This window comes from Thunnus albacares, chromosome 10, assembly GCF_914725855.1.
Source record: "Thunnus albacares chromosome 10, fThuAlb1.1, whole genome shotgun sequence".
Lineage (NCBI taxonomy): Eukaryota > Metazoa > Chordata > Actinopteri > Scombriformes > Scombridae > Thunnus > Thunnus albacares.
Window position 1 is genome coordinate 16,574,093 of NC_058115.1, and position 16,754 is coordinate 16,590,846.

Sequence of the window (16,754 nt, forward strand, 5' to 3'; positions counted from 1 at the left end):
GGACACTGTAGACCATCACATTTGAGCTTCCTCTTTGGTGGCTCGCGGCTCCTCCCAGATTCAAAGGACGAAGATGTTTCTCAGGCGAGTGAAACAAAGAGACTTCGAGGGTGAAAGAGGATGGTACCACGACGATTTTCGTGTGGCAGTTTAAATTCGTTTCGTGCATTTTCATGTTAAGCTTCAATTCTTTATTTTTGTGACGCAGTACAACGAATCTGTCTGTATGATTTCTCTCGATGTATGGAATAATGCCTTTACCAAGCAGAACGAGCTCTGTGTGGATTTATCTCTTGTTCGTGCTGCTGGATTGTTATTTGGAAGCGGTGTCTGGGCAGCTCTCTTACTCAGTCTCAGAGGAGGTAAACGTGGGGACTTCTGTCGGAAACATCGCTAAAGATTTGAACCTCAATGTCCAGGATTTGGAGTCCCGCATGTTTCAGATCGTTGCTGGATCAAAGAGAAAATATTTCGAGGTAAACCTAAAGACTGGTGTCCTCTACGTAAATGAGAGAATAGATCGAGAGGAACTCTGTGGCGATGAACCAAAATGTTCACTTAATGTAGAAGCAGTTATTAATAATCCACTGCAACTGTATCGTATTGAAATAATAATCTTAGACGTGAATGACAATTCTCCATCATTTCTCAGCTCGTTACAGGTATTGAATATTACGGAGATCACGGCAGCAGGAGCAAAATTTCCTCTGCATCCAGCTCATGATGCAGACGTCGGTAAAAATACTGTGAATACCTACAAGCTTAGCCAAAACGAACACTTCTCTCTTGACACACATAAAGGAGAGAGTGTAACTCCAGAATTACTGCTTCAGAAGGGTTTAGATAGAGAAAAACAGTCTGTGATTCGACTCACGTTGACTGCTATTGATGGAGGAACTCCTGCTAAATCTGGCACTATGACTATAATAGTTAATGTGCTGGACATAAATGACAATTCACCAATTTTCAGTAAAACACTGTACAAAGCCAGTGTATATGAAAATGTAAAGATAGGCACATCGATAATTACTTTAAATGCTACTGATTTAGATGCAGGCCAAAATGGACAAGTGTTTTATTCATTCAGTGAAGTAGGTAGAGGGAAACAAACTGATCTGTTTGCTATAGACGAAAAAACTGGGACTGTGACAAATAAAAAGAATATAAACTTTGAAGAAAATAATGCTTTTGAGATTCGAGTTCAAGCCAGTGATGGAGCAGTTTTTCCGATGACGTCACACTCCAAATTATTGATTGAAGTTTTAGATGTCAATGACAATGCCCCAGAAATTTCAGTTACATCACTGTTAAACACAGTGAAAGAGGATGCGTCCATTGGCACTGCGATTGCACTTGTTTCAGTATTTGATAAAGACGGAGGTAAAAACGGCATGGTGCACACTAAAATTTCCAATAATGTACCTTTTAAATTAGAGTCAAATTATAAGAATTACTATTCACTGGTGGTGGACGGTCCTCTTGACCGAGAGAGTGTATCATTATACAATATCAGCATCACTGCAACCGACGAAGGCAGCCCACCACTCTCCAGCACTAGTGTTATTCATGTACACATATCAGATGTAAATGATAACAAACCTCTCTTCACAGAAAGTATAATCAATGTCTATGTGAAAGAGAACAGTCCAGTAGGGGCAGTTACAAAAACAGTGTCAGCAATTGATGCTGACATCGATCAAAACGGTCATGTGAGCTATTCATTTTTACCTGACAACAGCAACTCGTTGCCACTTTCTACCATGGTAAACATCAATTCAGAGACTGGAGACATAATCAGTTTGCAGTCATTTAATTATGAGGAATTGAAAACGTTTCAGTTTAAAGTTCAGGCCACAGACTCTGGTGTTCCTCCGCTCAGCAGCAACGTGACTGTGAACGTTTATATTCTGGATGAGAATGACAACAGTCCAGCTATTCTGCCGCCCTATTCTGAGCATGGCTCCGTTAACAGTGAGAGCATCCCCTATTCTGCTGAAGCGGGCTACTTTGTGGCAAAGATCAGGGCTGTAGACGCAGACTCTGGATACAATGCGCTGCTTTCTTATCACCTGTCTGAGCCCAAAGGAAACAACCTCTTCCGGATCGGAACCAGCACCGGAGAAATCAGGACTAAGAGGAGAATGAGTGACAATGACCTGAAAACTCACCCCTTGGTGGTGTTGGTTTCTGATAACGGAGAACCCTCCCTGTCAGCTACTGTGTCTATTGATGTGGTGGTGGTTGAAAGCACAGCTGACATCCAGACTCAATTCAGACATGTGCCTGTGAAGGAGGAGAGCTTCTCTGATTTAAACCTGTATCTGCTGATCGCCATTGTGTCGGTGTCAGCGATCTTTCTGCTGAGCCTCATCAGTTTAATAGCTGTCAAATGTCACAGGACAGACGGCAGTTTCGGCAGGTACGGCGCCCCAATGATCACCACCCACCCTGACGGGAGCTGGTCTTACTCTAAAGCTACTCAGCAGTATGACGTGTGTTTCAGCTCAGACACACTCAAGAGTGACATGGTGGTTTTCCCCGCGCCGTTTCCGCCTGTAGATGCGGAACTGATCAGCATTAACGGAGGGGACACTTTTACGCGAACTCAGACGTTGCCCAATAAAGAAAAGGTAAGCCATGCCTAGTTTCATTCATCTAAGGGAGTGAATCTCTTGAATGTTTGGGTTAACATGTTGTGCGTATTTTTTGTACTAATGTTGAAAAACCAATATTCATGCCCCCGTATTCCACATGATTGAAGTGTTGGTTCATTAAAATATGCACATTTATTGCAACGTCTATTTCAATTTTACCTACAAATAATAATTATCTGCTGCTATACTTACTGTACTCTGAATTGTTTGATAGCGCTTTGTTAACTATAAAGAAAGTCTGTCACGAATGAGCATGTGTTGAGGACGGCTAAATGATGTGACAATAATTTTGAGTATAACAAAGTTGAACTCGGTTCACTTACTTTTTATGGTGTCTCTGATACTCTGCTGTCACTTGAGCAATGGCACGACGTGCATTGAAACTGCATTGAGACGCTTTCCGTGGTCCTGAAAATATCTCTTCTCTACAATGCATTGAGATACGGGCGCTGTTCATGGTGCTGATGTTGTGAAGTGTATTTTTTAAGGTTATATTCGTTGTCTTAATGTTCAGTAACTAATTAGAGACAAAGATAGTGTAAAAACAAACTAAACAAGAGGATATTATGTCAATAAATTGCAAGACAAATTTATTAAACTGCATATTTTACAGATACATGTTTTATAAACAGGCTGCCAGTTGGGTTCAAGTCCTCTATAATCAACCTCATTGATACAGTCTACTGTAGTGTATATGCAACATTTCCTCTTCTCTTTTGGGCCTTGTTTCTATATAAAAAAGTGTCACAAGATGTCGCTAGAGACCACGCAAAAATCTTGCGTTGTGTGTTCAGTGTTTTGAAACTCCTCCTCTATTCATGACAAAAAAGAAAACGTCATCAACTGAGAGTGCTTTGTGAAAACAGCGTACAGACGAGTCAAGCGCTAAAGGGAGAGGAACCTAAGCGAGAATGGATATATAAAAAGGCTATTTTTTCATTTTCCGGGGATAGGCCAAGAGGCAGAAACCAGGATTCGTTGCATTTTCTTTAGCAGCAATGGCTGCTCGGGAACAATGGGATAATATTGGAGGTCTATTTCTCACTCTGCTTTGTCTTTGCGACTGGTCCGTAGCTCAGATATCCTATTCCATTTCAGAGGAGGTGGACAAAGGGACAGCGGTGGGGAATCTCGCTAAGGATTTAAATCTCAATGTGCAGCAACTCCAGTCCACGGGTCTTCAGATTACTTCTGGATATAAAAAACGGTATTTTGACATAAATCAGGAATCTGGAATACTTGTCGTTAACGAGAGGATAGATCGAGAAGAGCTTTGTCCTAATACGGTAAAGTGCTCTTTAAATATAGAGGCCATATTGAGTAACCCTCGCAGCCTCCATCGAATTGAAGTTGTAATTAATGACATTAATGACAATGCCCCGTCTTTTCTGGAAGAAATGACTTCAACAGATATGTCTGAGTCTTCATATGTCGGAGAAAGACATCCGCTGCCGATAGCTCATGATGCAGACGTAGGTGCCAACTCAGTTAAGACTTACAAATTGAACCCGAATGACTATTTCGTTTTGGATATACAGAGCATTGGTGACCAGAGTGTCTCTGCCGAGTTAGTGCTACAGAAAGCATTAGATCGTGAAAAACAGGCTGTTATTGATCTCACACTCACTGCGATAGATGGAGGAAAACCTCCCAAAACGGGGACTTTGCAGATACAAGTTAATGTACTGGATGTAAATGACAATTCGCCCTTGTTCAGTAAATCTCTCTACAAGGCCCAAGTTGTTGAAAATGCAAATATTGGCACAGCGTTGTTAACAATAACGGCAACTGATTTAGATGATGGTGTTAATTCTCAGCTTGTATACTCTTTTACAGAGAGGGGACGTTTAAACCCTGATGACAAATTTGCATTGAACGATATTACTGGAGAAATTACCGTAAAGGGTAATATTGATTATGAGGAAACTCGAGCATATGAGTTTCGTGTCCAAGCACGGGATAGAGGCAATCCTCCTCGCAGTGCACATAGCAAGGTTTTAGTTGAGGTTATTGATGTCAATGACAATGCTCCAGAAATATCGGTGTCATCACTCATGACTCCAGTGAAAGAGGACGCTGATATAGGCACAGCTGTTGCTATGGTGACTATCACTGATAAAGACGGGGACAAAAATGGCCAGACAAACTGCAGGATAACAGGTACCGTGCCATTCAAATTAAAATCCAACTATAAAAACTATTACTCTTTGTTGGTTGACGAGCCTCTTGACAGAGAGGTTGTTTCCCAGTATAATGTATCAATTATAGCTACAGATGAAGGAACTCCTCCTCTGTCGAGCACAAGCGTCATTACTGTTCAAATTTCTGACGTCAATGACAATCCACCCCGATTCCTGGAACCTTTAATTAATATTTATGTTAAAGAAAATAGTCCGATTGGAACGACTATTCATACACTGACCACGTTAGATCCAGATTTAAATGAAAACGCAAAAGCAACCTATCATTTATTTAACAGTTCTCCTAAGACCACACAGATAGCTTCAATGGTAACTGTCAACTCAGAGACAGGAGATATAGCTAACTTGCAGTCTTTTAACTTCGAGGAGTTAAAAATGTTTCAGTTTAAAGTTCAGGCCACAGACTCTGGTGTTCCTCCGCTCAGCAGCAACGTGACTGTGAACGTTTTTATTCTGGATGAGAATGACAATAGTCCTGCTATTCTGGCGCCCTATTCTGAGCACGGCTCCGTTAACAGTGAGAGCATCCCCTATTCTGCTGAAGCGGGCTACTTTGTGGCAAAGATCAGGGCTGTAGACGCAGACTCTGGGTACAATGCGCTGCTTTCTTATCACCTGTCTGAGCCCAAAGGAAACAACCTCTTCCGGATCGGAACCAGCACCGGGGAAGTCAGAACTAAGAGGAGAATGAGTGACAATGACTTGAAAACTCACCCCTTGGTGGTGTTGGTTTCTGATAACGGAGAACCCTCCCTGTCAGCTACTGTGTCTATTGATGTGGTGGTGGTTGAAAGCACAGCTGACATCCAGACTCAATTCAGACATGTGCCTGTGAAGGAGGAGAGCTTCTCTGATTTAAACCTGTATCTGCTGATCGCCATTGTGTCGGTGTCAGCGATCTTTCTGCTGAGCCTCATCAGTTTAATAGCTGTCAAATGTCACAGGACAGACGGCAGTTTCGGCAGGTACGGCGCCCCAATGATCACCACCCACCCTGACGGGAGCTGGTCTTACTCTAAAGCTACTCAGCAGTATGACGTGTGTTTCAGCTCAGACACACTCAAGAGTGACATGGTGGTTTTCCCCGCGCCGTTTCCGCCTGTAGATGCGGAACTGATCAGCATTAACGGAGGGGACACTTTTACGCGAACTCAGACGTTGCCCAATAAAGAAAAGGTAAGCCATGCCTAGTTTCATTCATCTAAGGGAGTGAATCTCTTGAATGTTTGGGTTAACATGTTGTGCGTATTTTTTGTACTAATGTTGAAAAACCAATATTCATGCCCCCGTATTCCACATGATTGAAGTGTTGGTTCATTAAAATATGCACATTTATTGCAACGTCTATTTCAATTTTACCTACAAATAATAATTATCTGCTGCTATACTTACTGTACTCTGAATTGTTTGATAGCGCTTTGTTAACTATAAAGAAAGTCTGTCACGAATGAGCATGTGTTGAGGACGGCTAAATGATGTGACAATAATTTTGAGTATAACAAAGTTGAACTCGGTTCACTTACTTTTTATGGTGTCTCTGATACTCTGCTGTCACTTGAGCAATGGCACGACGTGCATTGAAACTGCATTGAGACGCTTTCCGTGGTCCTGAAAATATCTCTTCTCTACAATGCATTGAGATACGGGCGCTGTTCATGGTGCTGATGTTGTGAAGTGTATTTTTTAAGGTTATATTCGTTGTCTTAATGTTCAGTAACTAATTAGAGACAAAGACAGTGTAAAAACAAACTAAACAAGAGGATATTATGTCAATAAATTGCAAGACGAATTTATTAAACTGCATATTTTACAGATACATGTTTTATAAACAGGCTGCCAGTTGGGTTCAAGTCTTCTATAATTAACCTCATTGATACATTCTACTGTAGTTTAGATGCAACATTTCCTCTTCTCTTTTGGGCCTTGTTTCTATATAAAAAAGTGTCACAAGATGTCGCTAGAGACCACGCAAAAATCTTGTGTTCAGTGTTTTGAAACTCCTCCTCTATTCATGACAAAAAGAAAACGTCATCATCTGAGAGTGCTTTGTGAAAACAGCGTATAGATGAGTGAAGCGCTAAAGGGAGAGGAACCTAAGCGAGAATGGATATATAAAAAGGCTATTTTTTTCCATTTCCCGTGGATAGGCCAAGAGGCAGAAACCAGGATTCGTTGCATTTTCTTTAGCAGCAATGGCCGCTCGGGAACAATGGGATAATATTGGAGGTCTATTTCTCACTCTGCTTTGTCTCTGCGACTGGTCCGTAGCTCAGATATCCTATTCCATTTCAGAGGAGGTGGACAAAGGGACAGCAGTGGGGAATCTCGCTAAGGATTTAAATCTCAATGTGCAGCAACTCCAGTCCACGGGTCTTCAGATTACTTCTGGATATAAAAAACGGTATTTTGACATAAATCAGGAATCTGGAATACTTGTCGTTAACGAGAGGATAGATCGAGAGGAGCTTTGTCCTAATACGGTAAAATGCTCTTTAAATATAGAGGCCATATTGAGTAACCCTCGCAGCCTCCATCGAATTGAAGTTGTAATTAATGATATTAATGACAATGCCCCGTCTTTTCTGGAGGAAATAACTACAATTGATATGTATGAGTCTTCATATGTCGGAGAAAGACATCCGCTGCCGATAGCTCATGATGCAGACGTAGGTGCCAACTCGGTTAAGACTTACAAATTGAACCCGAATGACTATTTCGTTTTGGATATACAGAGCATTGGTGACCAGAGTTTCTCTGCTGAGTTAGTGCTACAGAAAGCATTAGATCGTGAAAAACAGGCTGTTATTGATCTCACACTCACTGCGATAGATGGAGGAAAACCTCCCAAAACGGGGACTTTGCAGATACAAGTTAATATACTGGATGTAAATGACAATCCTCCCTTATTCAGTAAATCTCTTTACAAGGTCCAAGTTGTTGAAAATGCAAATATTGGCACAGCGTTGTTAACAATAACAGCAACTGATTTAGATGATGGTGTTAATAGTCAGCTTGTATACTCTTTTACAGAGAGGGGACGTATAAACCCTGATGACAAATTTGCACTGAACGATAATACAGGAGAAATTACCGTAAAGGGTAATATTGATTATGAGGAAACTCGGGCATATGAGTTTCGTGTTCAAGCACGGGATAGAGGCAATCCTCCTCGCAGTGCACATAGCAAGGTTATAGTTGAGGTTATTGATGTCAATGACAATGCTCCAGATATATCGGTGTCATCACTCATGAGTCCAGTGAAAGAGGACGCTGACATAGGCACAGCTGTTGCTATGGTGACTATCACTGATAAAGACGGGGGCAAAAATGGCCAGACAAACTGCAGGATAACAGGTACCGTGCCATTCATATTAAAATCCAACTATAAAAACTATTACTCTTTGTTGGTTGACGGGCCTCTTGACAGAGAGGTTGTTTCCCAGTATAATGTATCAATTATAGCAACAGATGAAGGAACTCCTCCTCTGTCGAGCACAAGCGTCATTACTGTTCAAATTTCTGACGTCAATGACAATCCACCTCGATTCCTAGAACCTTTAATTAATATTTATGTTAAAGAAAATAGTCCGATTGGAACAACTATTCATACACTGACCACGTTAGATTCGGATTTAAATGAAAACGCAAAAGCAACCTATCATTTATTTAACAGTTCTCCTAAGACCACACAGATAGCTTCAATGGTAACTGTCAACTCAGAGACTGGAGATATAGTCAACTTGCAGTCTTTTAACTTTGAGGAGTTGAAAACATTTCAGTTTAAAGTTCAGGCCACAGACTCTGGTGTTCCTCCGCTCAGCAGCAACGTGACTGTGAACGTTTTTATTCTGGATGAGAATGACAACAGTCCTGCTATTCTGGCGCCCTATTCTGAGCACGGCTCCGTTAACAGTGAGAGCATCCCCTATTCTGCTGAAGCGGGCTACTTTGTGGCAAAGATCAGAGCTGTAGACGCAGACTCTGGATACAATGCGCTGATTTCTTATCACCTGTCTGAGCCCAAAGGAAACAACCTCTTCCGGATCGGAACCAGCACCGGGGAGATCAGGACTAAGAGGAGAATGAGTGACAATGACCTGAAAACTCACCCCTTGGTGGTGTTGGTTTCTGATAACGGAGAACCCTCCCTGTCAGCTACTGTGTCTATTGATGTGGTGGTGGTTGAAAGCACAGCTGACATCCAGACTCCGTTCAGACATGTGCCTGTGAAGGAGGAGAGCTTCTCTGATTTAAACCTGTATCTGCTGATCGCCATTGTGTCGGTGTCAGCAATCTTTCTGCTGAGTCTCATCAGTTTAATAGCTGTCAAATGTCACAGGACAGACGGCAGTTTCGGCAGGTACGGCGCCCCAATGATCACCACCCACCCTGACGGGAGCTGGTCTTACTCTAAAGCTACTCAGCAGTATGACGTGTGTTTCAGCTCAGACACACTCAAGAGTGACATGGTGGTTTTCCCCGCGCAGTTTCCACCTGTAGATGGAGAGCTGATCAGTATTAACGGAGGAGACACTTTTACCAGGACTCAGACTTTACCTAATAAAGAAAAGGTAAGAGAAAATGCAATCGTTTACGTCTCAGGTTATCTTTTCCTTATGGTATTAATTAATATTCAGATTAAAAAAACAAAATATCAATTTTATGTCATAGTGTAATGAAAGTAAAACCTCTGAAATGCTAGGCTTTCTGCGCGTTTCTTATAATGTTGTATACCTTCATTTTTTGTCTCGAAAGTTTTCCTGAACATGAACATATAATGTGTTGCTCGATTTTTGCAGTCTTCTCACTCATTGTTCACTAATAGCAAAACAATCATTTTGTAAACTGAAATTACGGATATTACACTAACAGCATTAACTTTTTCCAATCTGGTAGCATTTCACTCCAATTTTAACCAGCAGATAAAAATGTGTGGAAATACTCAGCCTCTCTTGGAAATATCGCCTGCTTTCCCATATAATATATATTAATGCAGTTATGGAAGATCTCCGCGTGGTGACACTATAGACCGTAACACTGAGTGTTTTTGTGTGGTAGTTTCACGCTCCTCCCAGTTTTAGAAGACGATTTGGCTTCTCCGGGCTTTGTCACAAAGAGAGAACGGAAGCACCGATGGCAGATCTATTTTATCCATGAGTACAATATTTGACGCAGTCCAAAGTTGTATTTTTCGATACCTGTGAAATTCGTGACGGGGTTTCATTGCATTGGATCTGTTTTTAAACATTCTTATGGAATTATGCCTGTACCAATGAGGACTTCTATTGTTTCATATTTGGTGCTTGTGCTACTGGAGTGTTGCTGGGAAGCGGTGTCAGGGCACCTCTCCTATTCCGTGTTAGAGGAAGTGAATCCGGGGACTTCTGTTGGAAATATCGCTAAGGATCTCAACCTCAGTCTCCAGGATTTGGAGTCCCGTATGTTTCAGATTGTTACTGGATCAAAAAGAAAATATTTCGAAGTAAATGTAAAGACTGGCGGTCTTTACGTTAACGAGAGAATAGACAGAGAGGAGCTCTGTGCGAAGGCACCAAAATGTACAGTCAGTGTAGAGGCCGTGATAAACAATCCATTGAAGCTGTATCGCTTAGAAATAAATATACTAGATGTTAATGACAACGACCCCTTATTCACGGAAAAGTCTCAAATTGTAGACATAGCAGAGAATACGCTGCCTGGCATGAAATTCGCTTTGTCCGAAGCTATTGATGCAGATATAGGTAAGAATACGGTGAATGTGTTTAAATTAACACCAAACGATTATTTTTCTCTCGCTACAACTAAAGGAGGAGACAGCGTGTCTGCTGAATTAGTCTTACAAAAAACGCTGGATAGAGAGAAACAGCCTGTGATACATCTCACCGTGACAGCTATAGACGGAGGGACTCCACCGAGATCAGGCACATCACAGGTCATTATACACGTTTTAGACATAAATGATAACCCTCCAGTGTTTAGTAATCCTTTGTACAAAACTCGTATATTTGAAAACACGCCAATCGGGACAACTGTGATTATACTAAATGCAACAGATGCAGACGAGGGGACAAACGGTGAGATCGTGTATTCTTTAAGAAGTAAAGGACAGGATCGTATACTGGAGATTTTTCACATTGATCCCATAACGGGTGCGATTATGGTAAAAGCTAATGTCGATTATGAGGAATATACAGCCTTCGAGATCCGTGCAGAAGCAAACGATAAAGCCCAGCCACCGATGTCTGCTCACTGCAAAGTGCTGGTAGAAGTAATAGATGTAAATGACAACGCTCCAGAGATCACTGTGACGTCACTGTTCAAGACTGTAAAGGAGGACGCTGATGCAGGTACTGCTGTTGCACTTGTATCCGTTCTAGACAGTGATGGCGGTAGAAATGGTGAAGTGAAATGTACAATCTTAAATCAGGTGCCCTTTAAATTAGAGACAAATTACAAAAATTATTATTCTTTAGTTGTTGACGGGGCTCTTGACAGAGAAATTACCTCACATTACAACGTCACCATATCAGCCACAGACGAAGGGACTCCTCCTCTCTCCAATACTAGTGTTATTGTTGTTCACGTATCTGATGTAAATGACAACTCCCCTCGTTTCTTAGAGCCCGTGGTGAATGTTTACGTGAAAGAAAATGGTAAAGTGGGGGCAATTATTAAAACTGTGTCTGCATTTGATGCTGACATTGACCAGAATGGCCAGGTGAGATATTCATATTTAGACAGTAATAGTAACTCATTGCCAATATCTACAATGGTGAATATAAACTCAGAGACTGGGGATATAATCAGCCTGCAGTCTTTTAACTTTGAGGAGTTGAAAACATTTCAGTTTAAAGTTCAGGCCACAGACTCTGGTGTTCCTCCGCTCAGCAGCAACGTTACTGTGAACGTTTTTATTCTGGATGAAAATGACAACAGTCCTGCTATTCTGGCGCCCTATTCTGAGCACGGCTCTGTCAACAGTGAGAGCATCCCGTATTCTGCTGAAGCGGGCTACTTCGTGGCAAAGATCAGGGCTGTAGACGCAGACTCTGGATACAATGCACTGCTTTCTTATCACCTGTCTGAGCCCAAAGGAAACAACCTCTTCCGGATCGGAACCAGCACCGGGGAAATCAGGACTAAGAGGAGAATGAGTGACAATGACCTGAAAACTCACCCCTTGGTGGTGTTGGTTTCTGATAACGGAGAACCCTCCCTGTCAGCTACTGTGTCTATTGATGTGGTGGTGGTTGAAAGCACAGCTGACATCCAGACTCAGTTCAGACATGTGCCTGTGAAGGAGGAGAGCTTCTCTGATTTAAACCTGTATCTGCTGATCGCCATTGTTTCGGTGTCAGCGATCTTTCTGCTGAGCCTCATCAGTTTAATAGCTGTCAAATGTCACAGGACAGACAGCAGTTTTGGCAGGTACGGCGCCCCAATGATCACCACCCACCCTGACGGGAGCTGGTCTTACTCTAAAGCTACTCAGCAATATGACGTGTGTTTCAGCTCAGACACACTTAAGAGTGACATGGTGGTTTTCCCCGCACCGTTTCCACCTGTAGATGCAGAGCTGATCAGTATTAACGGAGGAGACACTTTCACCAGGACTCAGACTTTACCTAATAAAGAAAAGGTAAGAGGCATAAAGAATGAACACTATCAAACAGTGCATATTTTGTGTCTTTTATATATAACATTAGCTGCTTTACATGAGGGCTAAACACATGCCTTCACAAGGAATGAGTCACTGTTATTATCTCTAGGTGTTTTCAATAGATGATTTGATAAATAACTGAAGATGGTGCAGATATCAACCCCTTCATCATTAATTCCACCAAATTAATATCAACTCTCTGGCATTGAAAAAAAGTCTGGTAGATTGCATATGTCCACAATTTTAATAGTGTTTAATACTGCTCAAAGGGAAAGGCGCTCTCCATGGTGCTGATATTTATCTTTGTTTTTCAGTCTTCAGCACATCCTTGACTCCCAGTAAATGCATTCTTATGGTAAACATGTATTAATAGTGCCATGGTTCTGCATATTTTTCAATTAGACATAAGAGATCCATAACATGAATGTAATCAGTCGGTAAAAAATAAGGAGGAGAAAAAATACTTTCTGAAAGACAACTATGGTGCCCACAGACAGGTTCTGCCCTAAATGATCATCTGCTTTATGAAACATACTATATTCATATTTTGGTGGTAGAAGTGTATTGCTAAATATCATGTTTAGTAATACAGAAGCAAAGGCTAGACTTTAACTCATTTATTAAATTCACTTTGTTACTTTACAGCCATGCAAGTATTACAGTCCTTCTGTCCGTTACAGTCGTCTTTTGTGATTAATTTAGACTCAAATTACTTACTATTTTGTACTATTATATATACTGTTCTTACTGTTTGGTTTTTGCAATCTCAGCGTAAGGCTTGACGGGAATCCGGTCATCACTCATACAAGTGTATACTTTAAGAAAAGACAATATTTCATGTGGTGTGTGGTTAGCAAAGAATCAATTGTGCTTAAGTCTATGAAAGGAACGCAAGATGTCGCCCGAGACCACACATTCACTCGTGTTCATTAATAACCTAAAACTCCTCCTCCACTGTCGGTACGTTTCTTAGGGGTTGGGTTAGTAAACCAGTTCGTCTTGAAAGATGGTCCCGAAATGAAGAGAGCTTGGTTGTCTGTTGGATATTTTTCCTTTTTTTTATGGATGAGTGGCGTTTGCTTGCTTGAATCCCTTGTCTAAACAAAAAGATGATTCGCCGGCAGTATAGAGGGACCGAATGGATGTTGTGCGCCATTCTTCTTTGTTTATCTGACTGGTCCGCAGCTCAGATTTCCTACTCCGTTTCCGAGGAGGTGGACAAAGGCACAGTGGTGGGGAATCTCGCTAAGGATTTAAACATTCAACCACAGCAACTGGAAGAACGGGGATTTCGGATTGTATCGGGATACAGTAAGAAATATTTCGAGGCTAATCTAAGAACGGGAGCTTTGTTTGCTAACGAAAGAATAGACCGTGAAGAGCTTTGTCCGAATTTACCCAAGTGTTCCTTAAATATAGAGGGACTATTGAACCATCCTATGAATATTTATCGTATTGAGGTCAGCGTTGTTGACATAAATGATAATGCGCCATCATTTCTCGAGCAAACTCATGTATTTAACATCTCAGAGTCTTCCTCGACAGGAGAAAGGTACCCTCTTCCAATAGCTCAAGATGCAGACACTGGCAGTAATTCAGTGAAAACCTACAAGTTAAGTCCGAACGAGCATTTCTCCATAGATGTGAGTAGCGGAGGAGAGACTTTGTCTGCTGAGTTAGTGTTGCAAAAAGCTTTAGATCGAGAGAAGCAACCCATTATTAAACTAACATTGACCGCTGTAGACGGAGGAAAATCTGCGAGATCTGGCACTTTGCAGATTCTAGTGAATGTGGTAGATGTTAATGATAACACGCCATCGTTTAGCAAGTCTCTTTATAAAGTAAGTGTCAGCGAAAATGTGCCCATAGGCAAAACAATATTGAAATTAAATGCAACCGACTTAGACCATGGGTCAAATTCAGACATCAGATATTCTTTAATGAGGAGAGGAAATGTGGACTCCCCTGAAAAATTCACAGTGATTCCTGAGAGTGGTGAGATCATTGTGAAGGCCAATTTGGATTATGAAGAAAGCAATGCATATGAATTACGAGTCCGGGCAACAGACCAAGGTGCCTCCCCTCGCAGTGGTTATTCTAAAGTGCTGGTAGAGGTTGTCGATGTCAATGACAATGCACCAGAAATCTCTGTAACTTCACTAATGACTCCAATAAAGGAAAGTGCTGAAATTGGAACAGTCGTTGCATTAGTGACTGTGACTGATAAAGATGGAGGACAAAATGGTCTTGCGACATGTAAGATTAAAGATTCAGTTCCCTTTACATTAAAATCAAATTACAAAAACTACTACTCATTGATGGTTGACGGTCTCCTTGACAGAGAGATCGTATCCCATTACAATATAACTATTACTGCTACGGATGAAGGTACTCCTCCTCTTTCTAGCACTGCTGTAATTACCGTACAAATTCTGGATATTAATGATAACGCGCCCCTTTTCCCAGAAGCCAGTGTAAGTATTTACGTGAAAGAGAACAGTAAAGTGGGAGATATTATCACAAGAACAATTGCACGGGATGCAGATGAACATGAAAATGCTAGATTGACTTATTCATTGTTAGATAATTATCCAAAAACTTATCCGATTTCAACTATTGTAAATATAAACTCGGAGACTGGAGATATTGTCAGCCTGCAATCTTTTAACTATGAGGAGACAAAAACGTTTCAGTTTAAAGTTCAGGCCACAGACTCCGGTGTTCCTCCGCTCAGCAGCAATATGACTGTGAACGTTTTTATTCTGGATGAAAATGACAACAGTCCTGCTATTCTGGCGCCCTATTCTGAGCACGGCTCCGTTAACAGTGAAAGCATCCCCTATTCTGCTGAAGTGGGCTACTTTGTGGCAAAGATCAGGGCTGTAGATGCAGACTCTGGATACAATGCGCTGCTTTCTTATCACCTGTCTGAGCCCAAAGGAAACAACCTCTTCCGGATCGGAACCAGCACCGGGGAGATCAGAACTAAGAGGAGAATGAGTGACAATGACCTGAAAACTCACCCCTTGGTGGTGTTGGTTTCTGATAACGGAGAACCCTCCCTGACAGCTACTGTGTCTGTTGATGTGGTGGTGGTTGAAAGCACAGCTGACATCCAGACTCAGTTCAGACATGTGCCTGCAAAGGAGGAGAGCTTCTCTGATTTAAACCTGTATCTGCTGATTGCCATTGTGTCGGTGTCAGCGATCTTTCTGCTGAGCCTCATCAGTTTAATAGCTGTCAAATGTCACAGGACAGACGGCAGTTTCAGCAGGTACGGTGCCCCAATGATCACCACCCACCCTGACGGGAGCTGGTCTTACTCTAAAGCTACTCAGCAATATGACGTGTGTTTCAGCTCAGACACACTGAAAAGTGACATGGTGGTTTTCCCCGCGCCGTTTCCGCCAGTAGATGCGGAGCTGATCAGTATTAACGGAGGAGACACTTTTACCAGGACTCAGACATTACCCAATAAAGAAAAGGTATGTGTTCTTAAGTTTGCATTAGATTAAATTTACAACAATGTTTCAACTAAAGTGTAATTACTGATTGTCATAATTATCATTTTTGCTAAAATCTTTCAGTGTAACTATACAGACACAGTCAACAGAACCTGAAAAAAGCAATGGAAATAACATAAATCGCTTTCCAGTTGTCATAGCAACGATTTCCTGTGTTCACGTACTGTGTGATTTAATTTCTATTGATTACTTGATTGACCAATTGTGATACAATTCAGCTGCTAGCTCCTCACCCATAGTTGATAGTGTGTGCTCTAAAATACGCACAGTAGTATTGATAGACTCAAAGTAGTGTGCGGCCTACATGTGCAACGCTCTCCATGGTTCTGAAATGAGTCTACATGCAACCTTTTGATCCTCCTTTCCAACCTTTGAAGTTTCTACAACCTTCTGTTGTTAAACCATCCACGTTTTCTTCACAGAAAGATTGTTTCACTGTATTATATTTGCATTTTCTTTCAATAATTGGTTGATTGATCGAGTAATTGAATAAGTAATTATTAGTTCATAAGTTTGATTAATAAAATAAAGTTGGCCTTTTTCTGGATCCCTGAACTTCATTGTAGCTTCAGACGGCTCCTTCACTGATCATATTTACATCTAAAATTGACATAGTTAAATATGAACATATAAAATATCAAACTCCACATGAGACTGAAAAATATATTTTGATTTCATTTTCACACACTGAAGCTAATTCATGTGCTAACGACTT

The 16,754-nt window shown here is 41.3% G+C and overlaps 3 protein-coding genes across 9 annotated transcripts in view; all 3 read left to right on the top strand.

The window, feature by feature from the left end:
* The window catches only part of LOC122989820 (protocadherin alpha-C2-like), a 95,333-nt gene that overhangs the window by 24,531 nt on the left and 54,048 nt on the right, over window positions 1-16,754 (top strand). The window contains exon 1 of one of the 7 annotated variants that reach the window (XM_044362827.1): window positions 3,533-6,031. The exons of 4 other annotated variants lie outside the window; for them this stretch is intronic. In XM_044362827.1, the coding sequence (XP_044218762.1) occupies window positions 3,653-6,031 (2,379 nt within the window). In that variant the 5' untranslated portion in view covers window positions 3,533-3,652. Of the gene's footprint in view, window positions 1-3,532; window positions 6,032-6,686; window positions 9,427-13,337; window positions 16,001-16,754 lie in introns of those variants that run through there. 2 more of the 7 variants (XM_044362829.1, XM_044362832.1) reach the window with 2 other exon arrangements.
* LOC122989830 (protocadherin alpha-8-like) lies at window positions 101-3,203 on the top strand. Its single transcript, XM_044362847.1, has one exon. The coding sequence runs from the start codon at window positions 240-242 to the stop codon at window positions 2,643-2,645; it is 2,406 nt and encodes an 801-aa protein (XP_044218782.1). The 5' UTR covers window positions 101-239; the 3' UTR covers window positions 2,646-3,203.
* LOC122990246 (protocadherin alpha-8-like) lies at window positions 10,084-12,581 on the top strand. The gene has a single exon (XM_044363500.1). The coding sequence runs from the start codon at window positions 10,116-10,118 to the stop codon at window positions 12,579-12,581; it is 2,466 nt and encodes an 821-aa protein (XP_044219435.1). The 5' UTR covers window positions 10,084-10,115.

Coding starts and splice junctions, on each gene's coding strand:
- LOC122990246 (XM_044363500.1), top strand. CDS start 10,116: ATGCCTGTACCAATGAGGACTTCTATTGTTTCATATTTGGTGCTTGTG.
- LOC122989830 (XM_044362847.1), top strand. CDS start 240: ATGTATGGAATAATGCCTTTACCAAGCAGAACGAGCTCTGTGTGGATT.